Source organism: Dendrobates tinctorius, unplaced genomic scaffold, assembly GCF_039654945.1.
Source record: "Dendrobates tinctorius isolate UK_male_01 unplaced genomic scaffold, ASM3965494v1 ptg000107l, whole genome shotgun sequence".
NCBI classification, from domain to species: Eukaryota; Metazoa; Chordata; class Amphibia; order Anura; family Dendrobatidae; genus Dendrobates; species Dendrobates tinctorius.
Window position 1 is genome coordinate 45,149,651 of NW_027361775.1, and position 22,193 is coordinate 45,171,843.

General features: G+C 42.9%; 1 protein-coding gene across 1 annotated transcript in view; it reads left to right on the top strand.

Annotated features, from left to right (window-relative positions):
• The first annotated feature begins 297 nt into the window (after positions 1-297).
• CLDN16 (claudin 16) overlaps positions 298-22,193 on the top strand; it is a 215,705-nt gene continuing 193,809 nt past the window's right edge. The window contains exons 1-2 of the mRNA XM_073589457.1: positions 298-441; positions 21,535-21,637. Of these exons, the coding sequence (XP_073445558.1) occupies positions 298-441; positions 21,535-21,637 (247 nt within the window). The remainder of the gene's footprint in view (positions 442-21,534; positions 21,638-22,193) is intronic.

The window sequence follows — 22,193 nt, forward strand, 5'->3', positions numbered from 1 at the left end:
CTTTGTAATGTGAATGTCTTTCTTTTCACTTATCCCCCATCCTACTCCCCTCTGCCTAAATATCCATGGCTCCATGTGATCTATACTTCTATTTCCTTCTCAAACTTGAAATCTCATGACTGAGGTGACAGGCTCTTGCCTACATCTTGTAATGCGTGGCCTTCTTGCCGTCATAGAGCTTCTAACGCAGTATCTTTTCTAGAAGTTATTTTTTTGTGTGGGACAACGCAACAATCATACCCTGTAAAGTTTTATCCGAATCTCTCATCTGTCACCCAATGTATTTAGTCTAATAATATGGACACCTCAAGTGCCAGTTTTGGCATAGTGAGGAACCTATCACAATACATTGGCTTTTTTCTAGCATTTGTGTCTGCCAGCTTTTTGATTGTGGCCACTTGGACTGATTGTTGGATGCAAAACGCAGATGACTCTCTGGAGGTAAGAGATAATAATTTTCATCTAAAAATAGGAATAATCAGCTTGTTTTTTCATAACAGAGAGTAATTCTTTATAAAAGTCAATACATGACATGCAGTGAATACAACATTTTCTAAATGTACACTGCCATGAAATTACCGTAAGTAATATAGTGCATACAATTTATCTGTGCTATTGTAGATTAAAGCCCATTCATTTTTTTGGCATTATGAGCCATGTAGTCTTAAATATAAGAAATAATAAAACCCACATCCTGTCTATCAGTATAATAACTTGCTGTCTGGCCCATGAGAAGTACTGACATTTCTTTAAAAGTACAGTTTGCATTAGAGTGCATTCCTAGTAAAATGGTTCTTGAAAATATTTCTACACAAAATATGACATTTTTTGCTGAATTTACTAGTCAGTTAGTAAAAGAAAACTTCATTTTGCCTAAAAAGTTAATTGCATTGTCAAATTATAGTGGGGTGAAGGTTTCAGAAATCCTAAAGTAAGAAAATGTTGAAGGTAGTTATTGGGATGTCACATGGTGATATAGAAAAGTTGCAATGTAATCTACCTAAAACTTATATGATTGATCTAGTGTATGGCAAAACAAGTCTCCCTGGGCAATTGTATGTAACATTGGCTAAGGGCATGGGCACACAGCATCTTTTTCATCCAAATTCCACCTGGAATCCGCTTGAAAAAGAGCAGCAAAACTGCCACAAAAATGAGCTGTGCACAAATTCAGTCTTTTGTTCCTTCTTTTTAACTGTTAAAGGGTTCAGAAACCATAAAAACAGTTAAAATAAGTAAAAGAAATAGCATCTTCATTTTTTGGGTGGTTTCCGCCTTTAAGCTGCTTGCTAGTTGCAGATTAAATGATTGAAATAGGACGCCAGTGGAAGAGCCACTAAAAAAGCGATGGCAAAACCGCTTTAAAAAAAAATAGACCACCGATTCTGACGGCATCTTAAAGGCGTTGCATGCACATACCTTTAGGGTGGTTTTATATGCAGGTTTGTTTTAAAAAAAATACTACTACAGTTTTTTGTGTCAAAGCCAGAGATCACAAGCAAAAAGAATGGAATATATATAAAGGATAGATACATCTACTGTTTTTTTGCTCAAAAACTACAATTGCTGAAGAAGAAATAATTATTAGGGTTAATTATTATTAATAATTATTATTAGGGTTAACCTTAATTATTTACTCAACACTTTTAAAAAATAGACGCTTTTGCATCTTTCTTTGCATCTCGTTTTTTTGTGTTTTTGTGGTCAAACACTGCAGCAAGATATTAGCTGCTAGTTAATAGGAAACTGATTAACACTAGAACTACCGCATGTTTCATAATACATATAACTACCATTAGGGGTCATTTTGACCCCCATTCAAAAGTACTGACTCTGGAGTAAAAATAACTTTTTTGTTGCCAACAAATTAAAGAACATTTATTTTAACTTAGTAGGAACAGTGTTAAGATCAAGTACAGCATGCATTTCCCTTTTACATGGTCATAGCATGCGGTGTCCAACAGTTAACACAAAGAGTACTTTCTTCCACTTTCCCAGTGCATTTTCCACAAACTGGTTTGTTACAGCATGCGCAAGTTTTAGTTGTTTTGTTTTCGTTACATCTTCCAACTCCACATTTTCGACGCTTGCGGATTTCTTGTCCTTTTGTTTGTGGTTCAGACATTGCGGATGATGGGCCACTTCTTCTCACTCATTTTCAGATAAATTCTGAAGACATTTCAAAATTTCATCACTTGTCAGACCCCTCTGCTTACTCATGCTTCAAATATACGTCGCAAAAAGGGACTTGTAAGATCGCAGAAGTAATAAAACAACACTGTACAAACATGCAGAGTTGTAGCTTCAACTGTAATGTTTGCTTCTGAAGTGCAGACAGAAATCGCTACAAGAGACGTGGATCAAACATGTTCAGACAAGTTTAGACAAAACAAAATGCTGAATCATCCCTGACATGCAAAGATACAATTACACTCTACAACTAGGGAGAAGCACTGTGATTTTCTGTACTCTGTAATATTAGGTGACTTGCCTACTACTACTTTTATGTATGGGGTCAAATTGACCCCTTCAGTACTTATAGGTATGAATTGTAAAATCCGGGCTCCTGAAAAAGTTACAATTCATTTTTGTGTCCTAAAATGTACACTACCATGAATAAATAAAAGTCACAAAAAGTCAGAACTCATTTGTTAAAATTTTAGAAATTATAGGAAAAAGAAATAGCAAAAGGGTCAAAATGACCCCTTCGGTAGTTTTAGTGTTAATGGAGGGTCAGATGAAGCGTAAGTGACCACGAAACAGCTGTTACCCAGTCCTACACCATGTAACCATCTAGCAATATGCACACAGTTTGAAAATAAAGGAAGATTTTTATGCAGCTTGGTTAGTGCCATAAGATCTTCTCTTTTATTACTATTAATAGGAAACTATCAAACACAACACAAACATCGCATAGTTGTGTTTATATGTGCCTTTATGTGTTCTTAGAAGTTTTGGAATTTTTTATTAATGCATAGCAAGCTCTTGGTATGGTATTTTTTCTGCTGTTTTTCCAATGAAAATAAACATATGTCAATAGTTTCTGACATAAAAACCTACAAATACACTCTTGTAAAAACCTATGTATGAAGATAGCATTAGGAAGAAAAAAACGTATTCTTAATAGGATAATTTCTCTGAATCTTTTTAAAATTAATTATTTATGTACGTATTTCTGGAAATAAGATGTGTCTAGGACATTTTTTTAATGCTGTCATTAATACCTTGAAGGGATTGTCTGGAACTAACATATTAATGACCTATGAGTAGGGTAAGTTGTAAATATCAGATGGGTCCGGGCTAGACACCTTGCACCTCCACCGATCTGCTGCTATCGGTTGCAGTGGCAGCTGGGTGGAAACAGTGCACTAATCATGAACAGCCTGGATCCTTACATTTTAATTTAGTTGCCCCTCTCAGGCCCTGCACCTTATCTCTCATTCACTTTAATTACAGACAAGGTGCAGCACGTCTGACAATTAGGGAGCAGCATTATTCTGGCTCTATATATTGTTTTCATTCAGCCACTATGGGAAGAAACAAGAGCTGTTTAATTTGGGGTGCTGAGTGTAGATTCTGGACAACCACTTTAATATGACCTCTTTGGGTAGGACGTTCCAAAGTTTGGGTACTGTTCAAGTGAAGAACATTTTCTCCTATTGACAGCAGAACTTTTTCTTCTCCATACACAATTTATATACTCCACTCCATTGCACACAAGCTTGGACTGGCCCACAGGAGAACAGAAGAATGCTCCGGTTGGCCCCTATGCAAGAGTGGGCCACCACCATCTTATATGAGCAGCAGTACTTGGCACTATATAATTGAATCAGTATGTGCAAAGGCGGCAACTTATTCATTTATCAATTAATTCAGTTCATTGTTATATAAATTTGTGATTGAGGATAATGTCACATTTGCATACAGATGAAATGTGGGGTCCTGGAGTTGGTTACTGGTGGGCCCTTGGCTCCCTAGTTCGACATTAATTGCACAGTTCTTAAATATGGAAAGTTACGCTTTTATAGACATGATATTTTGCTGCACATTTTCCGAGCACATATAGCATCTCAGTATTTATGCATATGAGGAAAGTATCTGTATTGATTTTAAAGCCTACGGCACCAAAAAATGGCACAGTATGCTAACATAGTAGAATTTTATCAGAAATATAGCTATTCTATGTCAGCATTACTGAAGAGTTAAACTGAAAAGCAACATTGGTACTTTGTAAGCTAAATAAAATCAGAATGTCACTCTCCTCCGGTCTTCATTTATTTATCTATCTATCCATAATGTACAACAATGCTTTCAAAGGATATGATAATAATCAAAGAATGCTGAACTCTTGTTTTCTCAGTGAAACCCGGCTCCATAATCCAGAGAAAATAAGAGATCACATTTCAAAACCATGTTATATCCCGATGCAGGTCTTATCTACTTAATCTAAAAGGTTTTGCGGCTGTTGTTACAATATGGAACAAACCAGGAGTTTCGCTGAAAATGCAGCATATTATTAGATTCACATTTTTAAGGCTTGTCTGTTACACTATAACCCCAAAATAATGTACTCAAATATTTTGGTAAATCCTTTCTCTTGGATCCCTTTTTTTCCTAATAAAAATGACATATAGTCTTTGTCTAAAGGTTTTAGAAAGTCAAGAAAAATTAAATGAAAGATGGAAATGGATATATGAAGGAACCGCTTTGATGACCATTTAAAGTTACTTTAAAAATGATATTTCAGTGCAATTGCTCTTTCTACTTACTGGAAAATGTCATAGGACTCAAAAACACTCCAAATACCATTGTGTACAAAGTGCTGTAGAAACGGTACAAGTGATGGAATCATCGATCCGTGTGTCTCCATGTAACTCTATATACAGAATACTTCAGAACTTGACATTTGGAGCTTTTCAGTCTCATTGTAATGTGTATGGGTAATCGACCTGTGCAATATTTGTCATAAATCATCAAGTTCGATAACATTTTAGCAAATATTGTGGCATTAATTAGTACTATTTCCATATCCATTTCACAGCATAAAATTAGTGGGGGATTCTGTGGGTTGGGACACCCATCATAACTTTCCATTTGGTATCTATGAAATTTCTGCAAATCACACAGAACATTTTATTGATACTAGATTGAAATAAATTGTTTGGAGAAGTAATTCCTTCCATTGTTACCCTGCAGTTAATATGACATCTCTTTATTACAATCTAACGATGCTCTAATCCAGTACATTATTAACATTCAAAGTTGCAAAAATTGTTTATGAGAGTCATATAAATATGAGTGCATTCCTTACTTCTTTGAACCCTTTGTATTTGGTGGAGCAGTCCTAGTGTAATCACTCAACAAAGTTAGGCATTGTATTCTGATAAGAAGTTATCACTCTTGTAAGGGATAGGTAATAAGTTTATCTTCTAGATGTACTGAGACCCCACTGATTGCCATAAAGGATGGCCATGTGTATTAATTCTCCCTTCTCTATGAAGCTGTCAAAGGTAGCCAAGAAAAAATGGAGCGGCAGCGTACATGACCTAGAATTCTTGTTTTATCAGTTGGTCCCCCAACAATGTAGAAATTATCACCTATCTGTCCTTTTAGAATAGCTCTTTATTAAAAAAATTATTCATAACATATAAATTATAATATAATAACGCCTTTTACATTACATTGAAGTAGCAACATTTGGTGATGAAACTGTACTGCTTACAGACTTGTACTCAGTTTAGGGTTCTGTAAGCCTCTATTCATACCAAGGACCTGGCCAAAGAGCAGCCCGTGGGCCACATGCAGAACTTTGGCTGTTTTGGTGAGTCTTGTGGACCAGGGCAGTGAAAGGACTGGATGCAGTGGCCACCTTGTGTCTTACTTTCACTGGATTGTCCATCTTCAGGAAAAGAATGATGGGACAGGAAGCGATCAGCTCCCGCTTAAGCAATTGAGCCTGTCTGTCTTAGAGGGCAGCAGGCGTGATGACATCATTATATCGTGCCATCTATGCCTCAGCAGAGAGCGCAGACCGGAATAGCGGGGGGAGTGGGGTTACATGAGTACTTTTATTATATTTTATTGACAGTAAATTGTGGAAAACTGTGGGGACATAATACTGTGCAAGAGGGCTGCGTAGAGACTTAATACTGTGCCAGAGGAATGTATGGGTACATAATACTGTGCAAGGGGCTACATGGGGAAATATATTGTACAATGGGGCTTTATAGGAACATCATTCCGCACGTGGGATATCTAGGGATATAATACTATGAATAGGGGCTGTATGAGGGTTTGTGATACTGTTTGAGGGGACACTATACTGTATAGGTGGACTGTGAAGGGATGCAATACTGTGTAAGAGGGCTGTGTGTGGGCATCATACTGCCTAGGGGGCTCTGTGGTGACATACTCTTTAAGGGGCTGTGTGGGGACATCATATTGTGTAGGGGGACTGTGGAGAGCATCATGTGGTGAATAACAGAAGCAGTATGATTTGCTACATTTTATAAACTCTATAGAAAGCAGTAAAATATATTATTTAAATTATCTGCTACAGGTAAGAATACTTGTTACAATAAGCCCTTTCGTAACATGTATTAGTAGCACGTGCGAGTCAGTAGACATAATTCTGCTCAATAATAATTTATAAAAATTAATATAAAACTATAATAATGATCAGAATTAAATTCGGCCTCCACAAGAATCAGTGTCTCAAGTGGCCACCACTTTTCTTTTGGGTTGTGGTTTTAGCCTTGTTTGTTAGATTTTTTTATTGTAAAATCAACTATTCGCTTTAACTGAAGATATTGCCTACAGTAAGAGTTCCATCATATCAGCAAAGCTTATGATATGGTTAAAATTGGAAATGCGTTTGTGTACAAAAGATCTCAGAATAATCTCAGAATAATTTTGTATAATGTCTTGATTCTTCTAAAAAGTGATGCACAGAATTTTAAAAACATGACCGCTTTCTTCCAGTATTACATCTGTTCATAGGTTATATATAATATTGCAACTCAGTCCCATTCACTTCAATGGCATTAAACTTCAGTACCAGGTGGTGTGTTTCTGGAAGTAAGCAACCATTTTTTTCCAATCCTATTTTCTCTTTTATGTCCTACATTGTTTCTCAACGCTTCATCAAAACCTCGAGTGTTCTCAAATAAATTAGAGATGGTTTCTAGTGATGAGCGAATGTGCTCTGATAAGGTGTTATCCATGCTCATGTGCTAACCTGCTAACAAACAGGCAATCCCTGCATGTGTTGCAGCTATCTAACAGCCACAAGACATGCATCTGCGTGGATGTGAACATATTTTTTGAGCATGCTGAAGATTGTCGGTTAGCACACAAACATGCTCTCCTAACACCTTATCCGAGCCCGTTCGCTCATCGCTAATTATTTCACTTTGTGACATAAATGAGTCAAATTTTACTAATGCAAATAGCAAATATCTAAAAAATGCAGAAATAAGCAAAAGGTATAATGATGATGATGATAAAATAAAGTCTACAACAGTAGTTATGAGTGAAAAATAAAAAATAGTAACCTTTCTGCTGTAGGCAAAGGCACCTTTAGAAGGTATTGGGTGTAACAATCTCATTACTGGGTTCTTAGTTAATGACATCTAATTTTCTCACGTCTCCGGGAGTCGAAACAGCGCCAAACCCTCCGAGAACAGGCCTTAGGCATTAATATGTGATAAAGTGGGTTTCCTTTTCTGCTGAATGACCTCAGAGACTTTCTGCTATGTACATGCAAGTAAATGACCCATAGCGGTGCAGCTCCTGCTGAGTTATTAAACTCCACTACATCACACCTCTCGAGGATGGAAAGAAGTTTGCAGAATGTTCAGCCACCAACGTATTCTGCCAAATGCCTATTATATTTACAGTACTAATCTCATCAAGGTGCTGGGTTCTGCATGTGCTCATTTGCTGTAGTAAGCAATATGAATATTGATTATATAGAGTAGCATGGTACACCAGGGAGACATTATTTAATACACCTGCTACGAAGGGATTTATAAAATGTGATGCATTCAGGCAGCACAGTCATTAAGAAGTATATCTAACAACAGGACGCATATTAAAACAGAGGCCTGCACTGCTTGTTGCATATTTTCCATCATGGCCACTGCTGTTTCGAAATTAGTATTAAAACCTGCCATACCGGCAGATTAATATTTGAAAAAACTGTGAACATTATAATTGCAAAAGATGGATATGTGTTTTCATCAGAAGTTATAAAAAGGTTAAAATGGGTATGGGGGTCTTATGAGACAATAGAGTCATGCTATGAATCGATACATTTGTGATTTTAAAATGCACAATAACAGGATTAGGTGTTTTTAAAGGGGCTACATTTTCCTATGAGAATCCATGCACAATAAAGATATAAATATGCATTATTCCCATATGTTAAAATAATCTGTGGAAAGGGAGCAATCACAATTCAGACCGGTCACATCCCCATTTTTCACATGTCTGGTATGAACTTTGGTTGGACTCAAAGCACTGCATAGAAGGAAGTAAGGTGAAAATGACCTGAGGGTTTAGGGTTAGCAACTCCGAACCCTGGTCCTTTAAAACAGATCAGTCAATCCAAATTCCATACATTAATGACCTCTTGAGACTTTTTTTTCCGCTTTCGATTAAAAATGTTCCTAGCTTTTGAAAAGTCTTACTTGCTTATCTTTTGGCAGCAGCATAACCTTTCTATGTTTTTGCAGATGAGTTGTATTTTTGAATGACACTATTCATTTCACCATATAATGCACTGGGTGAAAAAACCTCTAAAATTCCAAGTGGAGTAGAATGGAAAAGAAACAGCAATTTCACAATTGTTTTTTAAGTCCACTTTCAGTAAAAATGAGTAGTTAACTTTCTTCTAAAAGTCAGTATGATTATGCTGATATATTTATTTTTTTAGATATTGCTATTTTTTTAAAAAAGGGAAAAATAAACTGTCAAAAAAGAGAAATTAGTTTGTTTCATCATATTCTAAAAGCAATAATGTTTCAAAATTTTCAGTCAATATCAATAGAGCTGTATGATAGCTTGGTTTATTGTGTGATGAGCTGTAGTCTATTTTGGGGTTCATGTATCTTTTGATCTCTTTTAATTTAATTATTTGGGAGGCAAAGAAACCCAGAAACAGTAATTCTGCCATTTTGTTACAACCCAGCATATAAGATAAATATGATATTTTATCATTTTGGACAATTATGTAGGGAGAGATACATAAGTATGATATTTTTTATGTATTACATTTAGTGTTGAGCATTCCGATACCGCAAGTATTGGGTATCGGCCGATATTAGCTGTATCGGAATTCCGATACTTAATTCCGATACTTTTTTCATATCAAATACCGGAATCGGAAGTTCCCATAATGCTAGGAGCCCGCTCGATTTGATTCAGCCAATGGGGATCCTCAGAAGTGTGGGCATATCCTGTTAGGCATGTAGGCATGTTAACTACTGGCATGGCTGTGATTGGCTGCTGAAATGATGTCATGATGCACTATAAAAAGCGCTGCAGCCGCCATTTCTGGTCACTCTGCTGTGAATTCAGTTAGGGACAGGCTGCTGTTGAAGACTGTGAGGGACAGTTAGAAATAGCGATTCCACAAAACATATAGTGCTTAACCCAGGCTACATAAACCACCACTGTAGCTTGCTTTTCCCTAGCAGCGCTGTTTTCACAGCTGTCTGCAAGGGCTGTGTGAGTGCAGACCCACGCTGTGTAGTGTGTCCTGCAGGCACGTCTGCTTGTAGGCCGGCCAGTGTGTGTCTCTGCCTCATACACATTTTTCTTTTATTGCTGCTTTTTTTTTCTCCTGTATAGTGTGCTTCCATACGTATCCATATACGTTGGTTGTAAACACTAAAGGAGTGGACAGCGGAGCCTTTCAGCAGCCTTTCAGTGCTATAGCCCATTTCTCTGCACTGTTTTTGGCTGTCTGATAGGTCTCTCTGTGTGTGAGTGCAGCTCACGTTGCAGTGTGTTCTACAGCCACCGCTAGCTGTAGTCCGCTCAGCGTGCGTCACTGCCTCATACATAGTCCTTTTTTTGCAGCAAATTTAGCCAGATTTTTGCTCCTATATTAGTGTGCTTCCAACCGCATCCATTGTCATTGGTTGGTTGCAAACACTATATAGGATTAGATAGAGGAGCCATTTTGCTGGCTTGTGCCCTTCAGGGCCAGCCAGGCTAGTATCACCCTATTTTTTGGAGCCTCATCAATTGCATTGTAGGTTAGCTTCCTGCATTGTAATCGCTCCAAAAAGTTTGTGATACTATAGCTTTCAAACTTTGGTCGCATCCTTTCCTTTCCCCCCAGCCAAAAAAAAAAAGAAATAAAGTTCACCAAACACTCCACTTTACAGTTGTCTAGGCCACATTAGATCATATTAAAGTGTAGTACACACACTCTTAGCCAAATTAGTGTTTCTTATACTGGTTAGCAGGTGTTCAGGAATAAGAACACTAAGCCACCCCTTTTTTACTTTTCTGCCTATCTTTATCAGTCTACCAAGATGAAGAAGGCAGGGAGTAAGGCACGTGGTCGTGGCCGTGGAGTTTCAGCAGGGAGAGGACGGGGGGATTCAGCAGGGAGAGGACGTGGGGATTCGGTATCTGCTGCGGCCACCAGTGACCCGGCATCCCCCACTTTTACCAGGCAACAGTCCTTCATGCGCAGCTTTGTAGGACCTCGCCGTACCCCACTGCTGCGTGACGAACAAATTGAAGCCGTTGTCGGATGGATGGCAGCTAACGCATCCACTTCAATGACTTCCGCATCCTCCCAAGGCCAGAGCACTGAAGAGCAACCATCTGTCTCTTCACCACCTGCCAAATTGCCCAGGCAGTCTGAGAGCCCTGGACAGGAGCCATCTCAATCTTTACTTCTGTTCTCAGAATCTGTTGGCTTGGAAAGAGGTGGCCAGCCAAGCAGCATTCTAGAGCGTGAAGAAGAGGGAGTATGCAGTGATGCGCAACTGCTTTGTCCCTCTGAATCTGAAGAGGCGGGTGGGCCAGTGCCTATGGTCAGCACACCTCAGTATGCATCAGATGATGATGAGACTCAGTTGCCAATTTCTGGTGCGTACGGTGCTGGCGAGACAACCCAGGACCAGCCGGTGCTTGAAGAGGGGAGTGGAGATGATGAGGTCCTTGACCCATCATGGCATCAGCCACAGGAAGGTGGTGGGAGCAGCTCTGAGGAAGAGATTCCCCGAACGGCCAAAAGAGGAGGGAGAGGGCGGGGGCAGACTTGGTTGCCTGTAGCCTCCACTTTGGCACCCGTGAGGAGCAATCATCTTCCAAAACACAAAACGGGCGCTCCCAGGACTTGCAGTGCGTGGTCTTTTTTTGACACAGTTGCAGATGACATTTGCTTTGTCAAATGCAAGCTGTGTCATCAGAAAGTGAAACGAGGCAAAAATGTCAGCAACCTCAATACCACAAATATGTGGAAACATGTGCGTACCAAGCACGAGGTGGAGTTACACAGACACACTGAAGATGTAGGCCAACCTTCAGCAGCACCTACCACCTCTTCAGCTCGTGTTGGGGCCTCTTCCTCCAGCTCACACACAGCTGGTTCGGCTTCCTCACTGGAACGCCATGGAAGAACCACTGCCACTGTTGTCCAGAGACCCAGTGAAATTCCACCCACTGAACCACTTCGCAGTCATCAGCACCCTCCCAGGCCACTCACCAGCAATCGGTAGCACAGGCATGGGAGAAAAAGCGGCCATACTTCTCAAACCATCCCCGAGCACTGGCTCTGAATGCCGGCATTGCCAAACTACTGGCCCTTGAGATGCTGTCATTCAGGCTGGTGGAGACTGACACATTCCGGAACTTTATGTCATTGGCAGTTCCACAATACAATGTGCCCAGCTGCTTTTATTTCAGCAGGCAAGCTGTCCCTGCCCTGCAAAAGCATGTGGAGGGAAAAATTAAAAATGTGCTACTAAATGCCGTCAGTAGCAAGGTCCACCTGACCACCGATGCGTGGACCAGTAGCCATGGGCAGGGACGATACCTTTCCCTCACTGCCCATTGGGTCAATGTTGTGGAGCCAGGTACAGATCTGGAGAGTGGCTCTGTATGTATTCTGCCAACTCCAAGGATTGCAGGAATGCAGTCTGTACATATTGAGTCCTCCTCCTACTCTAGTTCCTCGGAATCAGCACTGCGTGAGCCTGTTGGGCCAGATATGAGCACAGGTGTGGCCAAACGTCAACAGGCCGTCCTTAAATTAATTTCTTTGGGGAATCGGAGCCACACAGCACAGGAGCTCTGGAATGCCATCAAGCAGGAGAGCGATGTGTGGTTTGTGCCAGCGAATCTCCAGCCAGGTTTGGTAGTGAGTGACAATGGCCGAAATCTAGTGGCAGCTCTGGGCCTAGGCAACCTCACTCACATACCATGTCTGGCACACGTGCTCAATTTGGTCGTGCAGAGCTTTCTGAGGGACTATCCGGATCTTGATGCACTGCTGCACAAGGTTCGCCTAGAGTGTGCTCACTTGCGGCGTTCCAGCATGGCAAGATCGCGCATTGCATCTCTGCAATGCCGATTCCGCCTGCCAGAACATCGCATCATATGTGACCTCCCCACTAGGTGGAATTCAACGTTACATATGTGGGAGAGGTTGTGTGAGCAGCAGGCAGCAGTAATGGAGTACCAGCTGCATCAGGTGCAAACAAGTCGCACTGTGCGCCGGACACACTTCACCACCACTGAGTGGGCCACTATGAGGGACATCTGCCAAGTTTTGCGTGCCTTCGATGACTCCACGCGGATGGCCAGTGCAGATGATGCACTAATCAGCATGACTGTCCCCCTCATCTGTCTGCTTCAAAAAACCTTACAAGCACTAAGTGAGGAGGTTTTTGAAGAGGTCGAGGATGAGCAGTCAGAAATGCCAACTGCTTCTGGCAAGTCTGCGCAACGTGCTTCCACACAAAGGCCCAGGCAGGGGACACTTAGTGAGGAGGATGACGAGGAGTCAATGGAGGAGGAGGAACACATCTCTCAAGAGGAGGGAGGTACACAAGGCTCTAGTAGTCAGTGTGTACAGCGAGGGTGGGGTGATGCTGAGCAGGCAGAGATGCTGCCTCAAGCTGGGGACAGCATTTCTGGTCCAGTTGGCAGTCTGCAGCACATGGTTGATTTCATGCTGCAGTGCTTGTTAAATGACCGCCGCATCACCAACATTCTCCACACGGCTGATTATTGGGTGTACACCCTCCTAGATCCTCGCTACCGGGACAACTTACAAAGCCTCATACCACAGTTGAACCGGGAGCGAAAAATGCGGGAGTACCAAGAAACACTTGTGCAGGCCATCATGTTCTCCATTCCCCCCACAAGTGTTGCTGGTAGTGCTTTTCAAACCAGCCATGTGGGTAGAGGCAGTGGAGGAAGCTCTTCACAAAGAGGTAGCAGAGGCAGTGCCGCAGGACAAGACAAGGCCAGTATGGCCCAAATGTGGAAAAGTTTTGTGGGACCGCCACAAACGGCTACACCATCACAGACGGCTCCAGTCAGCAGGAGGCAACGTTTCCGTCAGATGGTGACAGACTACTTGTCGTGCCCTGTTAGTGTTCTCCCAGACGGCTCTTCCCCGTTCAAGTATTGGGTCTCTAAGCTGGATACATGGCCAGAGCTTAGCCAGTATGCATTGGAGGTGCTGGCTTGCCCTGCTGCCAGTGTATTATCGGAACGTGTCTTTAGTGCTGCAGGTGGTGTGGTAACAGACCGTCGCACGCGACTATCCACCGATAATGTTGACCGGCTTACTTTTGTGAAAATGAACAAGGCCTGGATCTCACCTGAATTTGCCAGTCCTCTTCCAGAATAAATAATTGGCTGGCAACAGGATCCAGGTCTCCTGTTGTGTTCATGTTTCTATGACCTGAACTTTATTTCCTGGGCTACAGCAACGCCCGGTGTTGCTCAGAAGTGCTGTCCGCACAGACAAACACTCGCTCATGTGTAAGTGGGGTTCGGTAACGTCAGCTGATCCCCTGCTGTGTGTATGGTAAACTCTCCTGCTGCCTACAACTTCTGACTACCTCTGATTTAATATGTTCTCTGATTTGCCCTCTGTCTCCACTCTGTTTTGAGTATTTCCTCCGGCCTACAACACCGCCTGTTTCTGCTCTCAAGTGCCGTCTGCACAATCCACACTTGTTCCTGTGGTACCTGGGTCCTGTAACATCTGCTCATCTCCAGAGTTGAGCACGGCAATGTCTCCTGCTTTGTCTACATTCCCACTACTTGTAGTGGAAATGTGGACAGAGCAGGAGACATTGCATGACTCACCTCTAGGGAGAAGCTGCTGTTACAGAACCCCAGTAACACAGGAACAAGTGTGGGTTGTGCAGACGGCATTTCAGAGCAGCAACTGGCGTGGTTGGAAGCCAGAGGAAATACTCGAAACAGAGTGAAGACAGAGGCCTAATTGGAGTACGTTGACAGTTAGTAGTAGTCTAGAAACAATCGCAAACTGCCACCAAGTAGGCCTCGGCCTACTACCTGATTTTCCCTGGGCTCCGACACCGCCAGTTGGTGCTCAGAAGTGCTGTCCGCACAGACAAAACACTCGCTCATGTGTAAGTGGGGTTCGGTAACGTCAGCTGATCCCCTGCTGTGTGTATGGCAAAGTGTCCTGCTCCCTCCACAGTCAAACAACCTCAGATTTACACCTGGCTCCAAGTAGGCCTCGGCCTACTACCTCATTTTCCCTGGGCTCCGACAACGCCAGTTGGTGCTCGGAAGTGCTGTCCGCACAGACAAAACACTCGCTCATGTGTAAGTGGGGTTCGGTAACGTCAGCTGATCCCCTGCTCTGTGTATGGCAAAGTGTCCTGTTCCCTCCACAGTCAAACAACCTCAGATTTACACCTGGCTCCAAGTAGGCCTCGGCCTACTACCTCATTTTCCCTGGGCTCCGACAACGCCAGTTGGTGCTCAGAAGTGCTGCCCGCACAGACAAAACACTCGCTCATGTGTAAGTGGGGTTTGGTAACGTCAGCTGATCCCCTGCTGTGTGTACGGCAAACTCTCCTGCTACCTACAACGTCTGACTACCTCTGATTTAATATGTTCTCTGATTTGCCCTCTGTCTCCACTCTGTTTTGAGTATTTCCTCCGGCCTACAACACCGCCTGTTTCTGCTCTCAAGTGCCGTCTGCACAATCCACACTTGTTCCTGTGGTACCTGGGTCCTGTAACATCTGCTCATCTCCAGAGTTGAGCACGGCAATGTCTCCTGCTTTGTCTACATTCCCACTACTTGTAGTGGAAATGTGGACAGAGCAGGAGACATTGCCTGACTCACCTCTAGGGAGAAGCTGCTGTTACAGAACCCCAGTAACACAGGAACAAGTGTGGGTTGTGCAGACGGCATTTCAGAGCAGCAACTGGCGTGGTTGGAAGCCAGAGGAAATACTCGAAACAGAGTGAAGACAGAGGCCTAATTGGAGTACGTTGACAGTTAGTAGTAGTCTAGAAACAATCGCAAACTGCCATCAAGTAGGCCTCGGCCTACTACCTGATTTTCCCTGGGCTCCGACACCGCCAGTTGGTGCTCAGGAGTGCTGTCCGCACAGACAAAACACTCGCTCATGTGTAAGTGGGGTTCGGTAACGTCAGCTGATCCCCTGCTGTGTGTATGGCAAAGTGTCCTGCTCCCTCCACAGTCAAACAACCTCAGATTTACACCTGGCTCCAAGTAGGCCTCGGCCTACTACCTCATTTTCCCTGGGCTCCGACAATGCCAGTTGGTGCTCGGAAGTGCTGTCCGCACAGACAAAACACTCGCTCATGTGTAAGTGGGGTTCGGTAACGTCAGCTGATCCCCTGCTGTGTGTATGGCAAAGTGTCCTGCTCCCTCCACAGTCAAACAACCTCAGATTTACACCTGGCTCCAAGTAGGCCTCGGCCTACTACCTCATTTTCCCTGGGCTCCGACAACGCCAGTTGGTGCTCGGAAGTGCTGTCCGCACAGACAAAACACTCGCTCATGTGTAAGTGGGGTTCGGTAACGTCAGCTGATCCCCTGCTGTGTGTACGGCAAACTCTCCTGCTGCCTACAACTTCTGACTACCTCTGATTTAATATGTTCTCTGATTTGCCCTCTGTCTCCACTCTGTTTTGAGTATTTCCTCCGGCCTACAACACCGCCTGTTTCTGCTCTCAAGTGCCGTCTGCACAATCCACACTTGTTCCTGTGGTACCTGGGTCCTGTAACATCTGCTCATCTCCAGAGTTGAGCACGGCAATATCTCCGGCTTTGTCTACATTCCCACTACTTGTAGTGGAAATGTGGACAGAGCAGGAGACATTGCCTGACTCACCTCTAGGGAGAAGCTGCTGTTACAGAACCCCAGTAACACAGGAACACGTGTGGAATGCGTGGACGGCAACTGTGAGCAGGAACTGGCGGTGTTGGAGGTCAGGGGAAATGCTAGAGACAGAGTGGAGACAGAGGCCAAATCAGAGAATGTTTAAATCTGAAGTAGTTACAATTTGGAGGCAGCAGCAGTTTGCTCCTCCCAAGCGGTGGGAATGTGGACAGAGCAGGAGACAGTGGCAGACACACATCAGGGGACCTGCTGACATTACAGAATCCCAGTAACACAGCAACACGTGTGGATTAGGCAGACGGCTGCTGTACGCATAAACTTGGTCACGTGAAATCCTGGAAACAGAGTGGAGACAGATGCCTAATTGGAGCACGTTTACAGTCTGTTGTAGCCTACAAACAATCTAAAACTACCACCAAGTAGGCCTCGGCCTACACCATGATTGTCCCTGGGCTCCAACAACGCCAGTTGGTGCTCGGCAGTGTCTTTGGCATGGGGACTCCCTGTTGCCCAGCCTGGTTCCAGCACGCCTGCTGTTTCCGGGTAGTGTCAAGGTCACTATGCCACCAATCCGTTGTCCTGTCGTCTTGCGGCCGGGTTAGCCGACTCTACGGTGCCTACAGTTTAGGTGACTCCTATGTGGGCTGCGGGAACTGGCACTGAAGGTTGGATCCGTAGTGCCAATGGGACATGGACCCCCTGTAGGACTGTGGGTTTCGGTAACTGCGGCCGGCTTGCGGCCTGGCTACTTTGCTTTGAATGGGTACCTTCTGCTACCCACCCGGGTTCCAGCACTGTCTGCTGGTTCTCGCCAGAGCCTTTGGCCTAGGTGCCTCCATCTCGGTATCCGAGGTCCAGCACCGTCAGCTGGTCCTTGGTAGTGCTTTCTAGCACAGGTACCTCCTGCCTAGTAACCGTGGTCCAGCACCGTCAGCTGTTCCTCGGTAGTGCCATTGGCTCTTGTAGCTTTTGCTACCCATCTGGGTTCCAGCACCGTCAGCTGGTTCTCGGCAGTGTCTTTGGCACGGGGACTCCCTGTTGCCCAGCCTGGTTCCAGCACGCCTGCTGTTTCCGGGTAGTGTCAAGGTCACTATGCCACCAATCCGTTGTCCTGTCGTCTTGCGGCCGGGTTAGCCGACTCTACGGTGCCTGCAGTTTAGGTGACTCTTATGTGGGCTGCGGGAACTGGCACTGAAGGCTGGATCCGTAGTGCCAATGGGACATGGACCCCCTGTAGGACTGTGGGTTTCGGTAACTGCGGCCGGCTTGCAGCCTGGCTACTTTGCTTTGAATGGGTACCTTCTGCTACCCACCCGGGTTCCAGCACTGTCTGCTGGTTCTCGCCAGAGCCTTTGGCCTAGGTGCCTCCATCTCGGTATCTGAGGTCCAGCACCGTCAGCTGGTCCTTGGTAGTGCTTTCTAGCACAGGTACCTTCTGCTTAGTAACCGTGGTCCAGCACCGTCAGTTGGTCCTCGGTAGTGCCATTGGCTCTTGTTCCTTCTGCTACCCATCCGGGTGCCAGCACTGTCTGCTGGTTCTCGCCACAGCCTTTGGCCTAGGTGCCTCCATCTCGGTATCCGAGGTCCAGCACCGTCAGCTGGTCCTTGGTAGTGCTTTTTAGCACAGGTACCTTCTGCTTAGTAACCGTGGTCCAGCACCGTCAGTTGGTCCTCGGTAGTGCCATTGGCTCTTGTTCCTTCTGCTACCCATCCGGGTGCCAGCACTGTCTGCTGGTTCTCGCCACAGCCTTTGGCCTAGGTGCCTCCATCTCGGTATCCGAGGTCCAGCACCGTCAGCTGGTCCTTGGTAGTGCTTTTTAGCACAGGTACCTTCTGCTTAGTAACCGTGGTCCAGCACCGTCAGTTGGTCCTCGGTAGTGCCATTGGCTCTTGTTCCTTCTGCTACCCATCCGGGTGCCAGCACTGTCTGCTGGTTCTCGCCACAGCCTTTGGCCTAGGTGCCTCCATCTCGGTATCCGAGGTCCAGCACCGTCAGCTGGTCCTTGGTAGTGCTTTTTAGCACAGGTACCTTCTGCTTAGTAACCGTGGTCCAGCACCGTCAGTTGGTCCTCGGTAGTGCCATTGGCTCTTGTTCCTTCTGCTACCCATCCGGGTGCCAGCACTGTCTGCTGGTTCTCGCCACAGCCTTTGGCCTAGGTGCCTCCATCTCGGTATCCGAGGTCCAGCACCGTCAGCAGGTCCTTGGTAGTGCTTTTTAGCACAGGTACCTTCTGCTTAGTAACCGTTGTCCAGCACCGTCAGTTGGTCCTCGGTAGTGCCATTGGCTCTTGTTCCTTCTGCTACCCATCCGGGTGCCAGCACTGTCTGCTGGTTCTCGCCAGTTTCTCAGCCTTCTTGTACCTTCTGCTACATTTCCAAGATCAAGCTTTTTGAAATTGTCTTTGGTAATCCTTATTGATCTCCATGACGATGACCCTGATGATGACGACCCTGAAGACCACACCAAAGAAGACCAGAAATATGACCCTAAATAATAAGACCAAGAGGACAAAGAACATGAAGACAACCACCAAGATACAGAACAAAAGACAGAAGAACAAGAAGCAAAAGAAGCAAAAGCAGAAGAACAGAAAGCAGAAGAACATTAAGCATAAGACAAAAAATCAGCATAGAAGAAATCAAAATTATAAGCAGAAGAAGACTAAGCAGTAAATGGGGGTGAGTCCGTTCCTCCTCGTGGTGCCCCTGGAAAATGCCTGCTGCTGCAGGCCAAACTGAACGCGGACAAATCCTGTTGTAAATCTTTTGTGACAGGCAGAACGTAAGGTGTAATCTTATAACTTTTATAGATAAGTACTACAGGAATGCCTGTCACCATAAGAAAATGAAGAAAAAGAAGAATAGGAAGAAGATGAAGAAATAGCATATGAAAATTAATAATAGCTGAATAAGAAGAATATGAAGAATGGAAAAAAAAAATTAATGGGAAGAAGGTGAAGAAGAAGAAGATGAATAAGGTGAAGAAAAAGTTGATGAAAAAAATGCTACTGCTGCGGATCATGAAGGAGAAAGTGTGGAAGAAGTACAAAAGAAGGTGAAGAGCATGGAAGTTGCGAAACATACATATCTGACTAAATATAAAAAAGTTAACATAGTCAATATCTTTTTAACTCCGAACGTCTTGAAAAAAAAAATTGGAATTAATGCTATGCCATGTTATTTGAATAAACAACTATGCTTTTAATGTCTCCTCCACCTCCCACAATACATTCTACATGATTCTTATTTGTTTTCAATTATGTAGAATTATCCAACAAGGAAATAAAGGCCTTTTTTTAATTCCGATACCGGAAGTCCCATTGACTTGAATGGGACTTCCGGTATCGGAATCGGCGATACCCGATATTTTTTTCGTATCGGGCGATACCATCCGATACAATATTTTTGGGTATCGAACGGTATCGCTCAACACTAATTACGTTTTGTCATTTAGGTTTCTGGAAGAGGGATGCAACTTGTAACTTTTATATTTTGGAATTTTATTTCTTAAAAAAGAAATTGCCATTACTATTTTTATTAATACCCCTCTTGGGACTAGAGCCTTCGAACCTGCAGTTTGCATTGTGTAATGAAACGACAGATCTGTGGACAGACGTTTCTTGGTCTCTGTGGTGCCCAGATCCTGAGGGTTCTTTAATAAAAGCTTGGGCTTCTGCCACATGGAGTGATATAAGGAATACTATGCTATTGATACTGTGCTATGTTTTTTTTCGGGTACTACAGTTTGGTACTATACTATAACATGTCTAATTACTTTTTATGTACGCTATTCCAGTTATGGGGAATCTGCTGCTCTAACCATGATATTATGTATAACCAAAATGCTGGATAAAAATTAAAATGATGATAATAATAAAGCAGGGATGCCTCAGAAATTTAAAAAGCCTTTATTGAAATCAATTGGCAAAGAAAAAATTAAAATATAAGAGAAAAGTGCCTATGCAACACACCATTAAATTTCTGAGCCATCCCTGCTTTATTATTATCATCATTTTAATTTTTATCCAGCATTGTGGTCATACATAATATAATTAACCGAATGGTCTGCCATTCAACTATAGAGACACATTTATGATACCTGTATTTGTAACACCATATGATTGGGTGTATATTTATTTTTAATATTTTTTTATGCTAATTTTTATACATATTTTTTAAACATTTCAGTGTATTCACTAGGTGTGTCTTATTGCTAATGCTCTAACCATGAGTAGGTTTTAAAAAGTACTGGACTGGTGAAGAAGTTCCTGCTGGGTGTCTCTCCTCTGGCTTTCACTGAGGGGAGATCTTTTGATCAATTCAAACTTAGTGGAAAGGAGCTGGCACAGAGCTAGCGACGGTAGCGATAAGGCGTTATCTGAGCATGCGTGTGCTTAATCAAGTATTTTAGAAAATTATGCTTTAGTCACTCTGGTTGCATGTCGTGCGTCTGTTTGACAGCCGTTACACATACAGGGATTGCCAACAAACAAGCAATCACTGCATGTGTAGAGGCTGTCAGCTGCACAACTCAGGCATATTTTATAAGCATGCCGACATGCTGGTTTAAAGCTCCAGCATGCTCGGATAACACCTTAGCCGAGAACTCGTGCTCATCACTACTAGCCAGTTGACACTTTTTGCTAAAACCAAAACTTTTCTCTTGCTTTCTTGGAAATGTTGTGGTGTTTTAGTGGAAAACATAGTTCATTGTTATCACGTAGCCTGTTGGTATTTCATGGTTCTTGTGGTTAGCGCAGCATAAATCAGGTAATAGGTTTTCTTTAAATAAAAACTCAGTCCACTTGACTCTGTTCTATGATTAGAATTACCATAATTTCAGAAAAATATTAAAATTTAAGAGTCCTCAGTGGTTGGAACCTTTTAATGGCTAACCGAAAAGATGGTAACATATAGCAGCTTTCGAGACTACTCAGGTCTCTTCATCAGGCCCAGTATAACACAAAATCTGAAGAGTCTCATATTTAACACAACAAGACACAGGAAAAATGCAATAAATAAGATAAGTGACATGAACTAATACTAACCTTATAAGAAATATAAGAATGCTACTTGATTTCTTTGATAGACAAAAGGAAAAAAAAAGCTGAAATATTAAAGGCCTATTGTACTTTTGTTATAGGTGAGCACCAAGTGCCGTGGTCTTTGGTGGGAATGTGTCACCAACGTATTTGATGGAATCACAACCTGCGATGAATATGACTCCATATATGCAGAGCACCCATGTATGTATTTCTAAGATATGGACAATATTCATTTTTTTTTCAGTAGCTTTGCTCGTACATCTAAAAGCAATCTTCTACCTTTTTGGTAAATGTGTCTATACATTAATACATTTCTAATGCATTTATATAACAACATGTATCCATTTTATACAATATAGCAGTACTATAGCACTTCATTGAGTATATAGCAACAAAAAATGGCCCAGGAATGTAAAAGCCCCCCCGAGACTTATAATGAAATGAACAAAAAACCAAACAAAATCAATTAAATTTTTTTTTATATGATAAGCATAAAACAAATATACAGTTGTGGCCAAAAGTATTGACACACCTGCAATTCTGTCAGATAATACTCAGTTTCTTCCTGAAAATGATTGCAAACATAAATTCTTTGGTATTATTATCTTCATTTAATTTGTCTTAAATGAAAAAACACAAAAAGAATTGTCCTAACGCCAAATTGGATATAATTCCACACCAAACATAAAAAAGAGGGTGGACAAAAGTATTGGCACTGTTCGAAAAATCATGTGATGCTTCTCTAATTTGTGTAATT